Genomic DNA, 22,943 nt, shown 5'->3' with positions numbered 1-22,943 from the left:
TCACAAAAAGATTCAAATTTGAGGGATTTCGAAAGTTCGAGATTGATGTTACTCTGGACCAATGGAAGAGCCCAGTAAAAATGTATCAAACCAATCATACTGTGGGAAATTCCCGTTATAACTTCAACATTCCCTGCCCCCATTCTGTTTCCAGTAATTAGCCTCATCTAGCTCCCAAATCCAAGGTTGGAAATTTCCCAATGAGTTGTTTGTCATAAACAAAAAGCCTAATAGACGGCACAATTATTTAATCATAAATCATGAAGATTAATTATTTGACCTAATTAATGGAAAATATTGCCCCAGTAGATGATTTCGGCAACGTTATTGATCAAAACTGATTTATATAGGACACACAACAGAGAGAGAGCGAGATATAGTAAACCAGACATCTAGGTGTTTTACAGCGGATGTTTTCTGGACCGGACAGCATCGTTTTCCCCGGTCTATGAATGAATGGGTTTAGCAGGAATTCCGGAGGGTTATGGTGTTCATTGTGAATACCATGTGTTTTAAACAATCAACAAGCTATTTTTCTCTTATGGTCTGGATGTAAATGGATATAAATAGGCCTAACTCATGCCGGATTTGATAGGGCTATTTTAAACATATATTGTAAATGAAAATACATAATATTATAGAATAGCACCACATTTACATAGCCTAGTTAGTTCATAGTACTCTGCAATCCAGTCGTCAATAGTATTGCATTTTATGCTTAGCCTACTGTCATCCTTATCACAAGGTAGTTTACCTTCACCTGCAAACTAGCAGGCCATTTAGAGAGAAAGCTTGTTAAGAAGCTCTGTTCAGTGGAGCATTTGGATATTGCAATGTTGTAACCAATGACAGATACTGTAGCAAGCAGTGATACATTAGCTAATCTCTGAGCCATACAATAACTATCGAGATACACACTCTATTTAGCTTGAATATACATGATCATTTTTCTAATAAGTATACTATATAAATCATTTTAACACCCATAGAAAGGTGACCGAATAACGATTTACTTTTCATATTCTTTGTGATTAGTAGGCAAAAGACAAAACAAATATGTTTGTGTAAACAGAAACCAATGGACACACATGAGTATAAATGATGTAATGTTGTGTATTAACTGAATTTTTATATAAATAAACAAATGTAATCAAACATGGTAACAAGACAACATTTCAACAACATAGCCCATAGGGGATCGAATGGACGAGTGAGAGGTCGAGGCGACCGGACGGCGAAGGAAAATGGCGGAAGGAGATGATGGAGTGGATTCTGAATACAATAGTGGTAAAATCAAGGATAATTTGAGTATTGACCAAAATAATGGAAAACGGAGCAAAGTGGTATACAGTGATGAGAATGACCCTTCGTATCTAATAGGAGTACGGTTTGTTAATGAGGAGCAGCTGAGCAGAGAACCAGTCTTTAAGAAACCATGTCAGTTATCCAAATTGGTGGAGAGAGTGCTGGGTAAAGGGAAGGCTGTGAGGATACCTAGAGGCGGGTTTGTTTAGATTTTTTTGTGCTTCTGCAGATCAGAAGTAAAGTTTTTATTGTTGTCTTAACCGATTTGATAAGTATGAAGTTTCGTGTGTGTCTCTTCAAAACAGGGCACCCCCTCAAGGTTTTTTAAATTTATCTGGCGTCTCGTGGAAAGTCGATTTTGAAGAAATAAAAATATATTCCTGGAGTGATTGAAGCACGTCGGATGAATCGTGTTGTGAATGGTGAAAAAGTGAAGTGTATCTGTTATTTTGATATGTCTCTCCCTACTCAAGTGCAGTTAGGGTATATTAACTACAGATTCAGAACATTTATCCCAAGACCAATGCACTGCGATCATTGTAAAGCTTTTGGTCATGTAGCAAGTGTTTGCAGAAGGGAGAAGCCGATATGTCCAAGATGTGGAAAGGATCATATTATGTGTTATAAAAGTGATAAATATGACCTGTTGCTATTTTTTTTTAAACTAGGCAAGTCAGTTAAGAACAAATTCTTATTTACAATAATGGCCTACCATGTCTTTCGAATGCCCCACAGGGGTGAAAGAGAATGAGGTGGCCAAAGTCAGGGTTGAACAGAGCATTTCGCATGCAGCAGCGGGGAAAAGGGTTGAGGGTTTGAATGGTGTCCCAGAAGAGTCCATGGTAGTGGATAGGCCTACGATGCAGGGGTTGCCTTTCACCAGCAGAATGCTGACATTTTAGGTTAAATATGTGGACTTTGTGGCATGTATAGCTATGGTAATTACTGAGGCATGCATGAGAGCATCTGCTGTTCCGGGCGACTGTGTGATCACGCTGTCCGTAGCCAACGTGAGTAAGACCTTTAAAGAGGTCAACAAACACAAGGCTGCGGGGCCAGACGGATTACCAGGACGTGTGCTCCGGGCATGTGCTGACCAACTGGCAGGTGTCTTCACTGACATTTTCAACATGTACCTGATTGAGTCTATAATACCAACATGTTTCAAGCAGACCACCATAGTCCCTGTGCCCGAGAGCACAAAGGCAACCTGCCTAAATGACTACAGACCTGTAGCACTCACGTCCGTAGCCATGAAGTGCTTTGAAAGGCTGGTAATGGCTCACAGCAACACCATTATCCCAGAAACCCTAGACCCACTCCAATTTGCATAAGGCCCAAACAGATCCACAGATGATGCAATCGCTACTGCACTCCACACTGCCCTTTCCCACCTGGACAAAAGGAACACTTATGTGAGAAAGCTATTCATTGACTACAGCTCAGTGTTCAACACCATAGTACCCTCAAAGCTCATCACTTAGCTAAGGATCCTGGGACGTAACAACTCCCTCTGCAACTGGATCCTGGACTTCCTGACGGGCCGCCCCCGGGTGGTGAGGGTAGGTAGCAACACAAATGCCACGCTGATCCTCAACACTGGAGCCCCCCAGAGGTGCGTGCTCAGTCCCCTCCTGTACTCCATGTTCACCCACGACTGCATGGCCAGGCACGACTCCAACACCATCATTAAGTTTGCAGATGACACAACATTGGTAGGCCTGATTACCGACAACGACGAGACAGCCTATAGGGAAGAGGTCAGAGACCTGGCCAGGTGGTGCCAGAATAACAACCTATGCCTGAACATAACCAAGATTAAGGAGATGATTGTGGACTACAGGAAAGGAGGACCGAGCACACACACATTCTCATCGACGGGGCTGTAGTGTAGCAGGTTGAGAGCTTCAAGTTCCTTGGTGTCCACATCACCAACAAACTAGAATGGTCCAAACCCACCAAGACAGTCATGAAGAGGGCACGACAAAGCCTATTCCCCCTGAGGAAACTAAAACGATTTGGCATGGGTCCTGAGATCCTCAAAAGGTTTTACAGCTGCAACATCGAGAGCATCCTGGCTGGTTGCATCACTGCCTGGTAAGGCAATTGCTCGGCCTCTGACCGCACGGCACTAGAGAGGGTAGTGCATATGGCCCAGTACATCACTGGGGCTAAGCTGCCTGCCATCTAGGACCTCTACACCAGGCAGTGTCAGAGGAAGGCCCTAAAAATTGTCAAAGACCCCAGCCGCCCCAGTCATAGACTGTTCTCTCTACTACCGCATGGCAAGCGGTACCAGAGTGCCAAGTCTAGGACAAAAAGGCTTTTCAACAGTTTTTACCCCTAAGCCATAAGACTCCTGAATATGTAATCGAATGGCTACCTGGACTATTTGCATTGTGTACCTCCCCCAAACCCTATTTTACTCTGCTGCTACTCTATAATAATAATAAAAATATTGTAATATATGCCATTTAGCAGACGCTTTTATCCAAAGCGACTTACAGTCATGTGTGCATACATTCTACGTATGGGTGGTCCCGGGGATCGAACCCACTACCCTGGCGTTACAAGCGCCATGCTCTACCAACTGAGCTACAGAAGGACCACGCTCTGTTTATCATATATGCACAGTCACTTTAACTATGCATTCATGTACATACTACCTCAATTGGCCCAACCAAGCAGTGCTCCAGCACATTGCCTAACCGGGCTATCTGCATTGTGTCCCACCACCCGCCAATCCCTCTTTACGCTATTGTTACTCTCTGTTCATCATATATGCATATGTTACCGTTGTGAAATGGCTAGCTAATTAACAGGTGCTAATGTGTAATGAGCGATGGGTAACGATGCTTCAAGGGTGGCTGTTGTCGATGTGTGCAGAGGGTCCCTGTTTCGAGCCCAGGTAGGGGTGAGGAGAGGGACGGAAGCTAAACTGTTACACATAGTCACATTAACCATATCTATATGTACATACTACCTCAATCAGCCGGACTAACCGGTGTCTGTATGTGGCCTCGCTACTGTATATAGCCTCGCTACTGTTTTTCGCTGTCTTTTTACTGTTGTTTTTATTTCTTTACTTACCTATTGTTCACCTAATACCCTTTTTGCACTATTGGTTAGAGCCTGTAAGTAAGCATTTCACTGTAAATTCTACACCTGTTGTATTCTGCACACGTGACATATGGAGAACTGAAAGAAGGAAGAAGTGGGAGTTTAAAAAAAAACATCCAGTTGGTGGGGGTAATACATCTTTTTGGGGGCTCCCGAGTGGCGCAGTGGTCGACGGCACCGCATCTCAGTGCTAGAGGCATCACTACGGACCCTGGTTTGATTTCAGGCTGTATCACAACCGGCCGTGAATGGCAGTCCCATAGGGCGGCGCACAATTGGCCCAGCGTCGTTAGGGTTTGGCCGGGGTAGGCCGTCCGTTGTAAATAAGAATTTGTTCTCAACTGACTTGCCTAGTTAAATTAAAACAAAACTGACAGAAGAAGAAGACCATCGCCCATGCACCTTAGTAAATACGCTGTGTGATGCCGCGTCGGCACTACGTGTCCAGAAAGTCATCCAGTCAACATGGCGGCGCAACAAGGAGATGTTGATGAGCTCTTAGATGTGAAAAGTGCTTATTATATTGCCAATTAACAACAATGTATAAATGAAGCCCAGAAAGTTAAGGTAATTATCTGATGGTAAACCGTTTGTACAATGTGGCTAAGCCTATATCTTTTTCAAGTGTCGCTGTATGACACAGAACTGTTTAGCTAACATCTCTAGTAATGAACTAACTAACGTTAAAACGACAAAAAAGTAAACTACTTATTTCCCTCTTTGCAGCCATCAACACCTGAGAAGGAGGTTGAGAGAGACATGTTTCTGTATAGAGCCTATATTGCACAGGTAACATAGCCGGGACAGTCAGTTTATAGGAGTGTACATTTTTCTTCCACCACCTATGTGCAATTAGCGAACACGCCTCATTCTGTCTTGTTTCAGAGGAAGTATGCTGTGGTGATGGGTGACATCAAGGCCAGTTCCTCGCCAGAGATCCAGGCTATCAGGTTGTTGAGTATTGCTCCAACGAGGCCAAAAGGTCTGAACCCAGTGTTCAGAATTGTTATTGTAAACTGTCGATACACAACTCAAGATGAAATGCTCTTTGTTGACTCCTTAGCTGGCGTTACAATATAGTTTTTTTTGTGTAAGGATGCCGTTGTGGCTGAACTTGACAAGAAGATGGCCAAGAGTGGAGATGTGGCCAACACAACATTCCTGGTCATGGCTGCGTCCATTTACTACCATGAGATGAACTCCGACGCTGCCCTGCGGTCCCTGCACCAGAGAGAATGTCTGGAATGGTAAAGACAATCACAGGATACTATTAATGTTTGTAGCCCCTGTTATGGGTGATTCAGTACGTTTATGTCCCTCTTTTTCTTTTCAGCATGGCAATGACCATTAAGGTGCTGCTGAGTTGAGAACGTGTTGATTTGGCAAGGTATGTCCGCTCAACACGGCATCTGATTTAAATTCCTTTTAAATACTTTAAAGTAAATTGAGCTAAAAGGATTCAGCAAATGTAAGAGTTGATCATATATGGCATTGTTTACTTATTTTAACACCTGCCATTTAAAGGAAAGAGCTGAAGAAAATGCAGGAGGCCACACTGACCCAACTATCCACGGCTTGGGTCAACATAGCTGTTGTGAGTGTCAGCCCATAGTGAAGACCAGGGCATAAAATGAACACCTGCCAAATGCTGGTATATTTGGGTATTGGCAGGCAAGAATGTCTATTTCACAAGCCATGTAGGCAGGTGGTCAATTTGCAGGGTGGTCATCCCATTCGCATATGCAAATAAAAAGTGAGCACATGTGCGAGTTGTGATTTATAGCAAACAAATGCTGCAGTAGCTGTTTACAAAATATTTATGCCATTTTGTTTCATAGCTGCTAATCGCATAAAGAAATACAAATCTATATCCCACCTCGCACAGCAACACTGCCTGGCTTTGTGCACTGTGCTGATAGATACATTTTTGGAGGTGCTGTGCACGGGCATAAGTTTGTCTAATTTACTTGAAAGTGTACAAAGTGAAACTTTGTCCTTGTGTTTCATGTGTTATTTACATTGTTTTGTTTACAAGTTTGGTTGTTTTTTTTGGTAGTTTGAGTCTGCTGCATCAACTGATAGCGAAGAGATGCCGTCTACTACTAGTGCGATTTTTAAATCTCACACACACACACAGACGCACCTGACACGACTCGAGTGGCCCCGTTACCACAGTAATCTTCCCCCTGTAATTTAGCAATATATCACATTACTTTTTACTAATAAATGCTTTTGTTTTAGCAAGATTATAAAGAATGGTCATCTGTGTTCTGTTTTTGTATGGTGGAAAACGTTTTTTGGCTGGTATAAATTTTTCAAAATCAGTGGCAGGTAGATTTTTCAATCTATGGCTGGTGGACCAAAAAGGTCATTTTAGGCCCTGGTGAAGCCCCCCTACATGCTAGAATACTTCAGTGCAGCGGGCCCCATTAGCCCTCCACCTGAAATAAATGGTATTTTATAGTCATCACTATGATTGAATTCAGCTTTTTGTGCAGTCATTAAGAATAAAACTCCATTTCAGTTTTTCATCTGAACAGAAAAAAAACTGCACTCTTGCTTTTTTCCTTTTTTAAAGGGAGGAGAGAAGCTGCAGGATGCTTACTACATCTTCCAGGAGATGTCGGATAAGTACTCCCCAACTCTGCTTCTGCTTAATGGCTAGGCTGCCTGTCATATGGCCCACAACAAGTGGGAGGGGGCAGAAGGGGTTCTCCAGGAGGCACTAGACAAGGTCATTACTTGCCTCAAATGCACTCTAATATCTTATTCTACAAAGGAATCTGTAGATGTGTAAAGGGTTGTTTTTAAATAAAGATGAAGACTAACTAATAGCGTAACATTATAGGACATTACAGTGACTATTGAATAGTACCATTTCAATTACTTTAACCAATTGATGTCTGTTGTCTCATCCAACCACAGAGCAATACAAGTTTAGTGTCATTTTAAGGGAAATTACTTGCAACTTTTTCAATTGAACAGTAGGTGGTGCCAAATGCTATATTCTTGTCCCCATGGCCTGCAGTTAATCTGAGATGAGAAAAAAAGAATTGGCCAGAGCATAACCAGTACCTTGTTGGGGTGTCATGGAAGACTGATCCTTGGTTAAATAATTACACAAAAAGATCTCCCACATTTTATGCTCTTGTTTAGACTATGACCAGTGATTAATGTGAATACACTAGTACTATAGTGGTCGTATACACATTTCAGAACGTGTGATTAAACATGTGTGAATGAAGCAGGGTTGTGAGTTTTTAATTGTTTAATTTTACCTTTATTTAACTAGGCAGGTCAGTTAAGAACAAATTCTTATTTTCAATGACAGCCTAGGAACAGTGGGTTAACTGCCTGTTCAGGGGCAGAACGACAGATTTGTACCTTGTCAGCTCAGGGGTTTGAACTTGTAACCTTCCGGTTACTAGTTCAACGCTCTAACCACTATGCTACCCTGCCGCCCCAAGTAAGGTCATAAAGTGCATTGAGACACTGCTGTGAGAAACTGGGTGTTTTCCAAACTCTGATTTCCCCCGTCACAGGACAGCAGCCTGATTGTGCTGACCCAGCACTTGGGCAAAGCTCCTGAGGTGAGACTTTGGACCTATATCGGTTTATGGGGATTCCTCATGGTGCATCAGGTTTTGTCACAGATACAGAGAAATGTTTGTCTCAATTTAGGTTTGTTTTTGATTTGTTTGGCTGAAAGGTTTGCTGATATATTGTGCTCTTTTTAAACAGTAAGTAAAACTCATGAACACTATTGTAGTGATGAAGCGTAAAAAAATATTATCTGTGCCAGATTGAGGTGATAGTGAGTAAATGATCAATAGAGTTGTTATTGTCTACAGAATGCTGTCTTCAATGGGTTCAATCTAATTACTGATAATTACCCAATCAAGGATATCTACAACTGGTGTATAAAGAGTAGACCTTGTTCTAATGATTTATGATAAATTTCTTTTTTGCATTAACATCCTTAAGGGGATTCTCTAGTACTGTTCTACACTTTTTAGCCAGTAGTTCTGAAATGAGCAATCACGAGTCAAGTGGTCCCTGAAAATTGCATCACATACAGTGCATTCAGGAAGTATTCAGAGCCCTTAACTTTTTCCACATTTTGTTGCATTCCAGCCTTATTCTAAAATGTATTTTTTTTTCATCAATCTATACTTTTCCCTCTTTTTTTTTGCAAATGCATAAAAAATGAAAAACAATCACATTTAAATAACGATTCAGACCCTTTACTCAGTGCTTTGTTGAAGCACCTTTGGCAGCGATTACAGCCTTGAGTCTTGGGTATGACGCTACGAGCTTGGCACACATGTATTTGGGGAGTTTCTCCCATTCTTCTCTGCAGATCCTCTCAAGCTCTGTCAGGTTGGATGGGGAGCGTCGCTGCGCAGCTATTTTCAGGTATCTCCAGAGATGTTTAAATCGGGTTCAAGTCCGGGCTCTGGGTGGGCCACTCACAGACATTCAGAGACTTGTCCCAAAGCCACTCCTGTATTGTTTTGGCTGTGTGCTTAGGGTTGTTGTCCTGTTGGAAGGTGAACCTTTTCCCCAGTCTGAGGTCGTGAGTGCTCTGGAGCAGAGTTTCATCAAGGATCTCTCTGTACCTTGCTCCATTTATCTTTCCCTCGATCCTGACTAGTCTCCCAGTCCCTACCCCTGAAAAACATCACCACAGCATGATGCTGCCACCACCATGCTTCACCGTAGAGATGGTGCCAAGTTTCCTCCAGATGTGATTGATGCTTGGTATTCAGGCCAAAGAGTTCAATCTTGGTTTCATCAGACCAGAGAATCTTGTTTCTCATGGTCTGAGTCCTTAGGTGCCTTTTGGCCAACTCCTGTCTCTGAGCTCTATGGACAATTCCTTCGACCCCACGGCTTGGTTTTTGCTCTGTCATGCACTGTCAACTGTGGGACCTTATATGGACTGGTGTGTGCCTTTCCAAATAATTTCCAATCAATTGATTTTACTACAGGTGGACTCCAATCAAGTTGTAGAAACATCTCAAGGATGATCAGTAGAAACAGGATGCACCTAAGCTCAATTACGAGTCTCATAGCTTATGTAAATAAGGTATTTCTGTATATCTTTTTTTATATATATACAATTGCAAACATTTCTAAAAAACTGTTTTCGCCTTGTCATTATGGGGTATTGTGTATATAAAAAAAAAGTTTAATCCATTTTAGAATACGGCTGTAATGTGGAAAAAAGAAGGGGTCTGAATACTTTCCGATTACACTATGTGCACCACGTCATTGTTCTCACTCAGCTGTGGGTGCATCTTGTTAGCTGCTAGGGGGCTGGCCCACGTTTGGGAAAATGTAGCACAACTTCCAGAAAAATAATTGCCTTCAAACTAGGGATTTCCTGGGTAATTGAGGTAAAACAGGAATTCTGCTCTTAGATTATGTATGTATGAACTACACAGTGACTGTTTACATGCACACCAATAATTCAATGGTTTTCTGAGCATGAGCAGTCTTTCAAATTATTAGGACATGTGGACACCTTAATTGGCATTCCAGCTGTGTATTTGATTTGCGAATATGCCAGCACCATCTGAGTGAGCCTCCCCTTTTAGCGCGAGTGAAGTGAATTCGAAACAACAATGTTTGTCTTAAAGCAGTTTTCGCATACAAACTCAATCAAATAGGCTTCCCAAAAATAACATGTTCACTGTGTTAGAATACATTTATCAGCCCCATCAGGTAGCCTGATTTCAGAAGTGTTCATGTAAGCAGGGTTATTAGGGAAATAGTTAATCTTGCAAAGCATGTAAATGTTTTATTGGAATATTATATTAATCTGACTTAATTAATCTGACTTAATTAATTGACTTCTCAATAATCACATGATTGTGTGCATGTAACCGTACTCATTGACACATTCAGCCCAAATCAGAAGGTATAAAAATAAAATAAAAAGTAGTTGCCAAAGTTCAGGAGCATGTCTTTAACATCAATCTGTTATGCATCTGTTCACAGGGAACCAACCGGTATCTCTCTCAACTGAAAGATGCCCATAGAGCTCACCGCTTCCTTAAAGATTACCTGGCCATGGTATGTTGATTTAATTTGCCCGTACACAGTTCTGCTACATCTTGAATCAATGCATTCTTCAGCTGTTGGTCAGACTTTGCTCTCTTGGAACTAAATCAAATTATTTGATTGGTAGCACTTCAGGATATCTAGTCCAATGAGATTTAAAAACGGTCTGATTTTGACTCAGACTTCACTTCATATAATTACCCAATAAAGAAGTGTAAATAAACATTGAAATGTCAGGTTGTTTCACTCAACGGACCAGGTTATTTCAGTGCACAACAGTTTTACTAGTTAAACATGTTCTACTGTGTGTTAAATGTCATTTTTTTCTTGCCTCAGGAGAATGAATTTGACAGACTGTCGATGCAGTATGCTCCCACTGCGACTGTTTGACACAATGAAGGAATTTGTTTGGACCACAAAACATTATGAATACTGGAATCTAAATTATATGGATTAAAATTGACATGCACATTTAGACATTTTTATATATTTAAAAAAAACTTTTATTTTGCAGAACTTTATCATAATAATATTACCTTTTTATGTAGTGGACACAGATTTGATTTATACCCCGAAGTAGTTGTAGTACATGAAATGTCCCTTTTGATAATGTCTCTGTTTGTAACATTTCCATTTCTCTAAATTGATAAATTGCCTCCTGTGTAACTGTTTTCAATAAACATTCCTCTGAATTGACAATACATGTTTTATGACCCTGTTTACACCCAGTGTGTGTCAGTGTGAAACTTTCTATTGAAATTCTTGAAATGTGGTCCGATGATACTTGCTGGAGGTAGACCATCTTTCCCCCCTTATGTCTCGTCCAATTCACAGATTAACTTTTATTTTGCATGTGAAATTATCGATTTTTTAAATGAGTGGGCCATTCAATTAATGTAGAAATTCCTCTACAGTATCAACGTATTTTCTGGAAAAGTCGGCACCCTGTACTTTGTGCATCGTGCTACTGTTACATGTTGAATTGTCGCTTTAAATTATCTCAGGTTTCAATTCCAGCAGTTGGAGGAGATAGCGGGACATAATTACGTCACGGCAACGCTGCTTTTTCTACATTAAACTCGAATTTTAAATTAAAGTGGCATTCGGAGCGGGTGGTGAGCACCCGCTAGTCGCGCCGGTAAATACGTTTACTATACTTGTATTATTATAACCGGATAGGTTTCAAGTGAGTGCCATATGGAATTATGTTCTACATTGATTCCCATTAAAACAGCGCGCATTTCTCTGTCACTTGTCAAGAGGCAGAGAGCGCAGACACAGCCAGGACACGACGTTGATCACCAGCAGTGGCACAGCACAGGAAACCGAACATTGAGGATATATATTCTAAATTTTTGTCGGCGTTAATTAAAAAACAGTATTAGAAAGGTTTCAATTCCACTGGTTTGGTGTCTGGTAGGACTAGGTTATTCTAGTTGATGAAATGACGGTGAGATGTTATATAAAACGAATAACGGAGATGAGATGATACAGAATATAACGTTAGGTTCACTAGAATCACATGTGATACTTCGACTGTACCGATCATTATGGCACATTAGTCATCCAGATAACATTTACTGGATTTTTTTCTTGTGATTTTACAGCTACCTCTAATCTCAGAAAGATTCAGCTAGCTAGTTTGGTAGATGTTGTAAATGCTGGTATATCCAGTAGTGTGCATTTAATTTAGCTAACCGTAGACGGCTGACAAGCTAGCTAAAATGATGAGGTAGTATGCGTAGAATAATGCCCAACATTCTGAACAATGTTTACTGGATCATAGAATATATGTAATATTACAATATAGATAGCTAATTACGTTGGCTATTAAATAAGTCGACCCGGCTATTACCCTTGGTTTTTGTGGGCCTATATTCCAATCTGACATAAATGGTCACCTATGCGAAATGGGCCCACATTTTAAATGAGAAAACAAAGAATTAGGCAGGCTACTTGAGAGATTAAGCTGATTACAGTTTTCCGCGTTTTGGGGATAGCTGCTGGCTAGCTAGTTTGGAAGTGTAGGAGCTTGCCGCTCTGTGTTCCTAAATCAGGGTCAGTTTTCTAAATCGACGTTTTCAGTGCCGCCACAATGGACAGTCATACCGGGGACGACATTAGTGTCGTGGAGGTGGAACCCATGCCTGGCTATGCTGATCTCATAACGAGAGCATCAACAGTGATGCCCAGTGCCTTGAGAGGCTGTAGCACTTGCGGTCTAGAGCTCTCCAAAAGCACGCTCCTGGATAACGCTTATATTACCTGGACCGAAATCGGCCTTTTCTTCATCTGCGCGGTTATGTGGACGCAGATACGACGAGGACTAACAGAATGTCTGTTCCAGGTAGATACAGAAGCATTCTCAGCCTTCCACTCATTTTTGAATACTATACATCCACACATACACGTTTCCCCACAAATACATACATTCCTTCTTCAAGGACCATATTCTCGTTCGTATATGGGCCTTCTTTCAGAGTGCAGCCTTCATGGCTCACTACAAGGGTGTTGTTAATGTCCCATGTTTCATGTACCTTGCAGTATTAGTGGAATAAGAATAATTTGATTTCAATTATGATTAATCACATTTGACTTGTGAAGCCCACCATAGGATATGAAACACTGGTCCCCTTCTCTGGTATAAAAACATAAATTATTCTCTTGCTGAATTTACCAATTGTTACTGGGACTTGTCCTCTTGACAAGTTCATCATGATGCCCATCAAATTGAAGCATATTAGGAAGACCTTCATTCTGAGGAAGGCTATGCATAAGGCCTATATACTACGTTCAGATACCTTGAGTCTCTGTGTGTGTCATGTGGCCGAGATGAAGATCAGATACCAGGTATAACAACCCTTTGCCCCAGCTAACGAGGCTGCTAACTCCCAGGTTACAAAGACAGAGCAGAGATGGAGAAAGCAAGCTTTGCAGAGGGGATTAAGGACCCATACACGGAAACCACAGACCTTCCTCGTCACTGGGGATTGATTTAAGACAGTAGACTGATGAGGAAATCAATGCATGTGAGATCTAGTCTACTACAATATTGTCTCACAAACTGCTGTCACAGCACTAACACATGCAGGCTGTTTCTTAATTCCATACTTTTACTTTGAGATTTGTGTGTATTGTTGTGAATTGTTAGATATTACTGTACAGTTGGAGCTCGGAATACACAATCATTTCGCTACACCCGCAATAACATCTGCTATCTACACTGCTGTCAAAAGTTGTAGAACACCTACTCATTCAAGGGTTTTTCTTTATTTTTACTATTTTCTACATTGTAGAATAATAGTGAAATAACACATGGAATCATGTAGTAACCAAAAAAGTGTTAAACAAATAAAAATATATTTGAGATTCTTCAAATAGCCACCCTTTGCCTTGATGACAGCTTTGCACCATCTTGGCATTCTCTCAACCAGCTTCACCTGGAATGCTTTTCCAACAGTCTTGAAGGAGTTCACACATATGCTGAGCACTTGTTGGCTGCCTTTCCTTCACTCTGCGGTCTGACTCATCCCAAGCCATCTCAATTTGGTTGAGGTTGGGGGATTGTGGAGGCCGGGTCATCTGGCCTCCACAATCATGGTCAAATTGCTGCAAAGAGGCCTCCCAGGTGGCGCAGTGGTCTAGGGCACTGCATCACAACGCTAGCTGTGCCACCAGAGACTCTGGGTTTGCGTCCAGGCTCGTCCCAGTCCGTGGGGCGACGCACAATTGGCCTAGCGTCGTCCGGGTTAGGGAGGGTTTGGCCAGTAGGGATATCCTTGTCCCATCGCGCACCAGCGACTCCTGTGGCGGGCCGGGCGCAGTGCACGCTAACCAAGGTCGCCAGGTGCACAGTGTTTCCTCCGACACATTGGTGCGGCTGGCTTCCGGGTTGGATGCGCGCTGTGTTAAGAAGCAGTGCAGCTTGGTTGGGTTGTGTTTCGGAGGACGCATGACTTTCGACCTTTGTCTCTCCCGAGCCCGTATGGGAGTTGTAGCGATGAGACAAGATAGTAACTACTAATAATACGAAATTGGGGAGAAAAAGAGGGATGGGCCTTCCCCAGGTGGTAAGGGTAGGTAACAACACATCCGCCACGCTGATCCTCAACACGGGGGGCCCTCAGGGGTGTGTGCTCAGTCCCCTCCTGTACTCCCTGTTCACTCATGACTGCACAGCCAGGCACGACTCCAACACCATCATTAAGTTTGCCGATGACACAACAGTGGTAGGCCTGATCACAGACAACGATGAGACAGCCTATTTGGAGGAGGTCAGAGACCTGACCGTGTGGTGCAAGAACAACAACCTCTCCCTCAACGTGATCAAGACAAAGGAGATGATTGTGGACTACAGAAAAAGGAGGACCATGCACGCCCCCATTCTCATCGAAGGGGCTGTAGTGGAGCAGGTTGAGAGCTTCAAGTTCCTTGGCGTCCACATCACCAACAACCTAACATGGTCCAAGCACACCAAGACAGTGGTGAAGAGGGCACAACAAATCTATTCCCCCTCAGGAGACTGAAAAGATTTGGCATGGGTCCTCAGATCCTCAAAATGTTTTACAGCTGCACCATCGAGAGCATTACTGCATTACTGCCTGGTGTGGCAACTGCTCGGCCTCCAACTGCAAGGCACTACAGAGGGTAGTGCGTACGGCCCAGTACATCACAGGGCCACGCTTCCTGCCATCCAGGACCTTTACACCAGGCAGTGTCTGAGGAAGGCCGTGAATATTGTCAAAGACTCCAGCCACCCTAGTCATAGCCTGTCCTGTCTGCCACCGCACAGCAAGTGGTACCGGAGTGCCAAGTCTAGGTCCAAGAGGCTTCTAAACAGCTTCTACCCCTAAGCCATAAGACTCCTGAACAGCTAATCAAATGGCTACCCATACTATTTGCATTGTCCCCCCCTCTTCTACGCTGCTGCTACTCTCTGTTATTATCTATGCATAGTCACTTTAATAACTCTACCTACATGTAAATATTACCTCGACACTGGTACCCCCGCACATTGACTCTAAACCGGTACCCCCTGTATAAAGCCCCGCTATTGTTATTTGCTGCTGCTCTTTAATTATTTGTTATTCTTATCTCATCATTTTTTTTGGGGGGGTGGTATTTTCTTAAAACAGCATTGTTGGCTAAGGGCCTATAAGTAAGCATTTCACTGTAAGGTCTACTACACCTGTTGTATTCGACGCATATGACAAATACATTTGGATGTGATTTGATTAAAGGACACCAATAAGAAGAAGAGACTTGCTTGGGCCAAGAAACATGAGCAATGGACATTAGACCAGTGGAAATTTGTCCTTTGGTGTGGAATCCAAATTTTAGATTTTTAGTTCCTACCGCCGTGTCTTTGTGAGACACGGTGTGCATGAACGGATGATCTCCGCAGGTGTATTTCCCACTGTAAAGCATGGAGGAGGAGGTGTTATGGTGTGGGGGTGCTTTGCTGGTGACACTGTCAGTGATTTATTTAGAATTCAAGGCACACTTAACTAGCATGGCCAACACAGCATTCTGCAGCGATACGCCATCCTATCTGGTTTGGGCTTAGTGGGACTTTCATTTGTTTTTCAAGAGGACAATGACCCAACACACCTCCAGGCTGTGTAAGGGATATTTTACCAAGAAGGAAAGTGATGGAGTGCTGCATCAGATGACCTGGCCTCCACAATCCCCCAACCTCAACTAAATTGAGATGGTTTGGGATGAGTCGGACCGCAGAGTAAAGGAAAAGCAGTTCAGCATATGTGGGAACTCCTTCAAGACTGTTGGAAAAGCATTCCAGGTGAAGCTGGTTGAGAGAATGCCAAGAGTGTGCAAAGCTGTCATGAAGGCAAAGGGTGGCTATTTGAAGAATCTCAAATATAAAATATAATTTGATTTGTTTAACACTTTTTTGCTTACTTTATGATTCCATATGTGCTATTTCATAGTTTTGATGTCTTCATTATTATTCTACAATGTGGAAAATAGTAGAAATAAAGAAAAACCCTTGGATGAGTAGGTGTTCTAAAACTTTTGACCAGTTGTGTATGTGTATGCGACCAATAACATTTGATTTGATTGTGCTCAAACTATCCTCAATAAAACAATATTTCTAGATTCTAGGTTATTTTGTTGTTTCTTTGTTATTACACTGTGTCGTCAAATGGTATACAGTAAATGTCCATGTTAGTCATTTAGCAGATGCTCTTATCCAGAGCGACTAGGATTAAGTGCCTTGCTCACTGACAGATTTTTATCTAGTCAGCTTGATGATTCAAACCAGTGACCTTTCGGTTACTGGCCCAATGCTCTTAACCGCTAGGCTACCTGCCAACCGGGTAAAGCAATATTCAACAATTCTAGGTTGTTTTGTCATTTCTTTTAGAGTAGTAGTAGCATCTCTTTTATTTTTCTCTTACACACATTCGGTCAGTCAATCAATTTATTACATTACCGTTTGTAACGGCTCTCTTCTATCGCCTCCTCTGACGAAGAGGTGGAACAAGGATCGGACCAAAATGCAGCGTGATGATGATTCATGATATATTTTAATGAAGGAAAAACTATACATGCAGAAACTATAAAAATAATGAAAACCGAAACAGCCCTATCTGGTACAAAGACAGGAACAATCACCCACGAAACACTCAAAGAATATGGCTGCCTAAATATGGTTCCCAATCAGAGACAACGATAATCACCTGACTCTGATTGAGAACCGCCTCAGGCAGCCATAGACTACGTAGACACCCCACAAAACCCCAAGACAAAAACACACCACAATAACCCATGTCACACCCTGGCCTGACCGAAATAAATGAAGAATAAACATAATATATTTCGACCAGGGCGTGATACCATTTGCATATATTGGCCTATCAATGAATAAGCACATTAATAATCCTCCCAGTTTTGGGCTCCATGACAGGAAGGGTACTCTCTCAAGGCTCTGCTGAGAGATACACAGACTCTGACTCTCCCGCTTTGTTGGGGTTGACTGGGAGGGCCCTAACATCTAGTCCTCACAGATAGATGTGGCTCACAGCTCATTATTCTGACATTTGGCTGGGTAGGGGAGGAGTTGGGGTATGTGGTGCTAATACACTGTGTGTATTAGAATGGGCTTGTGGTAATGACTGGAGCAGAATAGGTGGAATGGTATTAAGGTGTTTGATGCCATTCCATTTGCTCTGTTCCGGCCAACTCTTTCCATGACATAGACTGCCCAGGTGAATTGCGGTGAAAGCTATGATCCCTTATTGATATCACCTGTTAAATCCACTTCAATCAGTGTAGATGAAGAGGAGAAGACAGGTTAAAGAAGGATATTTAGGTCTTGAGACAATTAAGACATGGATTGTGTATGTGTGCCTTTCAGAGGGTTAATGTGCAAGACTAAATATTTACGTGCCTTTGAACGGGGTATGGTAGTAGGTGCTAGGCTCACCAGTTTGAGTGTGTCAAGAACTGCAACGCTGCTGAGTTTTTCACGCTCAACAGTTTCCTTTGTGTGGTCTAGAATGGTCCACCACCCTAAGGACATCTAGCCCACTTGACACAACTGTGGGAAGCATTGAAGTCAACAATGGCCAGCATTCCTGTGGAACATTTTCTAAATTTTGTAGAGTCCATGCCCTGATAAATTGAGGCTGTTCTGAAGGGAAAAGGGGTGCAACTCAATATTAGGAAGGTGTTCCTCATTTCTTGTATACTCAGTGTAGACGGATTGTCTGACAAGGTCATGAAAATGATGCACGTGTATCGATGTGGCCAGAAGCTGTGCGTTGTTGCCGTGTGTTGTTGCGTCATTGTAAATAAGAATTTGTTCATAACTGGCTTGCCTGGATAAATAAAGGTAAATAATAAAAAAGAATGGATTTTGAATATGCAGATAGCTAGCAACAATGACAAGAATCTGCCATGTTGGGAATCGGAAGTGGCTCCTTTCAGCTAGTTTAATCTTGTTCTTGATGCAATGTCTTGATTTTAGGTGTTTTGACTGATTTCATGACAATGCTAATATGACAAAAAAATTGCTAGCTAGCTAACCAACAACTGTAAAGATTTATTTGAGAGACAAGTGCTTATTGTGCAAATGATTTTATGTTTCCCACTCATGAGTCACTAAACGATTAAAAATTTATGCAATGCTATGGGGTATTTCTCCAATTACATGTTTTTGTCTGTACTGCGTAAAATGCACCAAACAATGAACGAGAAGTGGGTTCAGTGTCAGGTAAACCATGTTAATTAAATTGAGCATCCAGTGATGCATTGAGGTTAACCTGCCGCCATAGCTAGCTTTCATCTGAGAGGAATAGGTCACTGTGGACTTCAATATATCAGAACAACTACAGCCTCTTGTAGAATTAAGGTACGCCATAAACAAAACACAAGGCATATGATTAAAGGTCCTGGGTGCTCCCGCTCCACTACTCCTTAAATATTTGAAGCTGTCAGGAAACAATACCCACGACCTCTGTCTCTGTGGTTGCATGGGCTTATAAAGGAGAATCTGAGATGGAAGGGGAGAAGAGAGAGAGAGATGGTGTTACAGCGATAGGACCCACAGTGCACCTACTGACTGAATCTCATGCAGTTACAGTAGTCTCTCTCCTAGAGGTCGAATGATTAATCGGAATGGACGATTTCAAGTTTTCATAACAATCGGAAATCGGTAGTTTTGGACAAAAATTTTGCTGATGAATTATTTTTTATTTTTTTACACCTTTATTTAACTAGGCAAGTCAGTCAAGAACACATTCTTATTTTCAATGACGGCCTAGGAATGGTTGGTTAACTGCCTTGTTCAGGGGCAGAACGACAGATTTTTTAACTTGTCAGCTCGGGGGATTCAATCTTGCAACCTTACAGTTAACTAGTCCAACGCTCTAACCACCTGCCTCTCATTGCACTCCATGAGGAGCCTGTCTGTTATGTGAATGCAGTAGAAACGAAGGTAATATAATATAATCGATGCAACGCAGGGGGGTGATTTAACAAAAGCGCATTTGCGAAAAAAGCACAATCGTTGCACGACTGTACCTAACCATAAACACCAATGCCTTTCTTAAAATCAATACACAGAAATATATATTTTTAAACCTGCATATACCAGTGAACAGGTTGGGTGTCTCATATTATAATTGCTTATTATAGTGAACTGAGTTAGATCGGAAGCTTGTGTGGGCGAGCTTTGTAAACAAAAAGGGAGTAAAGAAGTGATCTATGGTACTTTATGTCACGCACTGTCCATAGAGAGCCTTTTATTCTCTATGGTCAGGTTTTGCGACCGGGGGGGGGGGGGGTACTGTCACGCCCTTACCATAGAGAGCCTTTTTATTCTCTATGTTGGTTTGGTCGGGGTGTGACTAGTGACTAGGGTGGGTTATCTAGGTTGCTATATGTCTGTTTTTCGTTGTCTCTGATTGGGGATCATATTTAGGCAGCCATTTCCCCCACTGTGTTTTGTGGGATCTTGTTGTGTGTAGTGGCCAGTGAGCACTCCATGACTTCACGTTTCGCTTTGCTCTTTATTTTATTTGTGAGTTTCATTTCAATGAAACATGTGGAACTCTACGTACGCTGCGCCTTGGTCCGACATTCATTATAAAGATCATGACAGAAGATCCCACCAACAAAGGACCATGCAGCGTGCCCAGGAGGAAGAAGTATCCTGGACTTGGGAAGAGATTCTGGATGAGAAGGGATCCTGGACTTGGGAAGAAATCCTGGCAGGACAGGATCGAGAGAATGAAGGACAGTGTCGACGCCAGGGTTCGGGGCCACAACGCAAGCCCAAAAGACAGCCCAAATGTATTTTTTTGGGGGGGGGGCAGCACAAGGAGTGGTCGGCGGAGTTGAGAGGTGAGTCAGAGACCATCGAGGAGTTATTGGATAGATTGGAGGAGAGTGAACGGCGGGGAGAGTTAAAGACCTTCGAGGAGTTGTTGGATAAATTGGAAGAGAGTGAAGCGAGAGAGCTTCCGGCGACGATTCCCATTCCCAGCTCAATGGCCGGGTCCCTCTTCTACACTGATGCCCAGTCCGGGCACGGCAACGTTTCACAGTCCAGAACCTCCAACGACAGTCCACAGTCCGGAACCTCCAACGACGGTCTACAGTCCAGAACCTCCAATAACGGTCCACAGTCCAGAACCTCCAACAACGGTCCACAGCCCGGAACCTCCTGAGACGGTCCATAGCCCGGAACCTCACAGCCCAGAACCTCCTGAGACGATCCACAGCCCGGAACCTCCTGAGAAGGTCCACTGTCTGGAATCTCCTGCGACGGTCCACTGTCCGGAACCTCCTGCGACGGTCCACTGTCCAGAACCTCCAGCTCCAGGGCAGGAGCCTTCCTCTGCACCGAGGCCCAGTCCGAGCACGGCGTCCAGTCCAGTTCCATGGCAGGAGTCCTTCTCTGCGCCGATGTCCAGTCCAGGCACGGCGCCCAGTCCTGCTCCATCGGAGGAGCCTTCCTCTACGCTGATGTCCAGTCCAGGCACAGCGGTCAACTCAGCACCATGGCCGGAGCCCTCTTTGGCGCCGGTGCCCAGTCTGGGTGCAGCGTACAACCCAACTCCATGGCCGGGGCCCTCCTCTACGCCGATGCCCAGTCCGGGCATGGCTTGCTAACCGGCTCCATATCCGCGAGCGGAGTGGGTACTTCGACCCGCACCGGAGCCGCCCCTGACATTAGGTGTCCCCTATTGAGTCAGGTTTTGCGTCCGGGGGGGGGGGGTACTGTCACGCCCTGTCCATAGAGAGCCTTTTATTCTCTATGTTGGTTTGGTCGGGGTGTGACTAGGGTGGGTTATCTAGGTTGCTATATGTCTGTTTAACGTTGTCTCTGATTGGGGGTCATACAGTAGTTTGCGAAAGTATTCGGCCCCCTTGAACTTTGCGACCTTTTGCCACATTTCAGGCTTCAAACATAAAGATATAAAACTGTATTTTTTTGTGAATAATCAACAACAAGTGGGACACAATGATGAAGTGGAACGACATTTATTGGATATTTCAAACTTTTTTAACAAATCAAAAACTGAAAAATTGGGCGTGCAAAATTATTCAGCCCCCTTAAGTTAATACTTTGTAGCGCCACCTTTTGCTGCGATTACAGCTGTAAGTCGCTTGGGGTATGTCTCTATCAGTTTTGCACATCGAGAGACTGAATTTTTTCCCCATTCCTCCTTGCAAAACAGCTCGAGCTCAGTGAGGTTGGATGGAGAGCATTTGTGAACAGCAGTTTTCAGTTCTTTCCACAGATTCTCGATTGGATTCAGGTCTGGACTTTGACTTGGCCATTCTAACACCTGGATATGTTTATTTTTGAACCATTCCATTGTAGATTTTGCTTTATGTTTTGGATCATTGTCTTGTTGGAAGACAAATCTCCGTCCCAGTCTCAGGTCTTTTGCAGACTCCATCAGGTTTTCTTCCAGAATGGTCCTGTATTTGGCTCCATCCATCTTCCCATCAATTTTAACCATATTCTGGTGGTTCATCTTCAGCCCTGCTGAAGAAAAGCAGGCCCAAACCATGATGCTGCCACCACCATGTTTGACAGTGGGGATGATGTGTTCAGGGTGATGAGCTGTGTTGCTTTTACGCCAAACATAACGTTTTGCATTGTTGCCAAAAGTGCTCTGACCAGAGCACTTTCTTCCACATGTTTGGTGTGTCTCCCAGGTGGCTTGTGGCAAACTTTAAACAACACTTTTTATGGATATCTTTAAGAAATGGCTTTCTTCTTGCCACTCTTCCATAAAGGCCAGATTTGTGCAATATACAACTGATTGTTGTCCTATGGACAGAGTCTCCCACCTCAGCTGTAGATCTCTGCAGTTCATCCAGAGTGATCATGGGCCTCTTGGCTGCATCTCTGATCAGTCTTCTCCTTGTATGAGCTAAAAGTTTAGAGGGACGGCCAGGTCTTGGTAGATTTGCAGTGGTCTGATACACCTTCCATTTCAATATTATCGCTTGCACAGTGCTCCTTGGGATGTTTAAAGCTTGGGAATTTGTTTTGTATCCAAATCCGGCTTTAAACTTCTTCACAACAGTATCTTGGACCTGCCTGGTGTGTTCCTTGTTCTTCGTGATGCTCTCTGCGCTTTTAACGGACCTCTGAGACTATCACAGTGCAGGTGCATTTATACAGAGACTTGATTACACACAGGTGGATTGTATTTATTATCATTAGTCATTTAGGTCAACATTGGATCATTCAGAGATCCTCACTGAACTTCTGGAGAGAGTTTGCTGCACTGAAAGTAAAGGGGCTGAATAATTTTGCATGCCTAATTTTTCAGTTTTTGATTTGTTACATTTTTTTGAAATATCCAATAAATGTCGTTCCACTTCATGATTGTGTCCCACTTGTTGTTGATTCTTCACAAAAAAATACAGTTTTATATCTTTATGTTTGAAGCCTGAAATGTGGCAAA

General features: G+C 42.9%; 1 protein-coding gene and 1 pseudogene across 2 annotated transcripts in view; both read left to right on the top strand.

Moving 5' to 3' along the window:
• The first annotated feature begins 4,456 nt into the window (after positions 1–4,456).
• LOC123998680 lies at positions 4,457–11,187 on the top strand (annotated as a pseudogene).
• A 905-nt stretch (positions 11,188–12,092) lies between these two features.
• LOC123998665 (ceramide synthase 1-like) overlaps positions 12,093–22,943 on the top strand; it is a 61,604-nt gene continuing 50,753 nt past the window's right edge. For both annotated transcript variants that reach the window (XM_046303761.1, XM_046303763.1), the window contains exon 1: positions 12,093–12,838. In XM_046303761.1, coding sequence (XP_046159717.1) covers positions 12,587–12,838 — 252 coding nt within the window. In that variant the 5' untranslated portion in view covers positions 12,093–12,586. The remainder of the gene's footprint in view (positions 12,839–22,943) is intronic.

The sequence above is a fragment of the Oncorhynchus gorbuscha genome, linkage group LG02, assembly GCF_021184085.1.
Source record: "Oncorhynchus gorbuscha isolate QuinsamMale2020 ecotype Even-year linkage group LG02, OgorEven_v1.0, whole genome shotgun sequence".
Classification (NCBI taxonomy): Eukaryota; Metazoa; Chordata; class Actinopteri; order Salmoniformes; family Salmonidae; genus Oncorhynchus; species Oncorhynchus gorbuscha.
The sequence above is the reverse complement of the archived record's forward strand: the minus strand, read 5'-3'. Positions and strand labels throughout refer to the sequence as shown.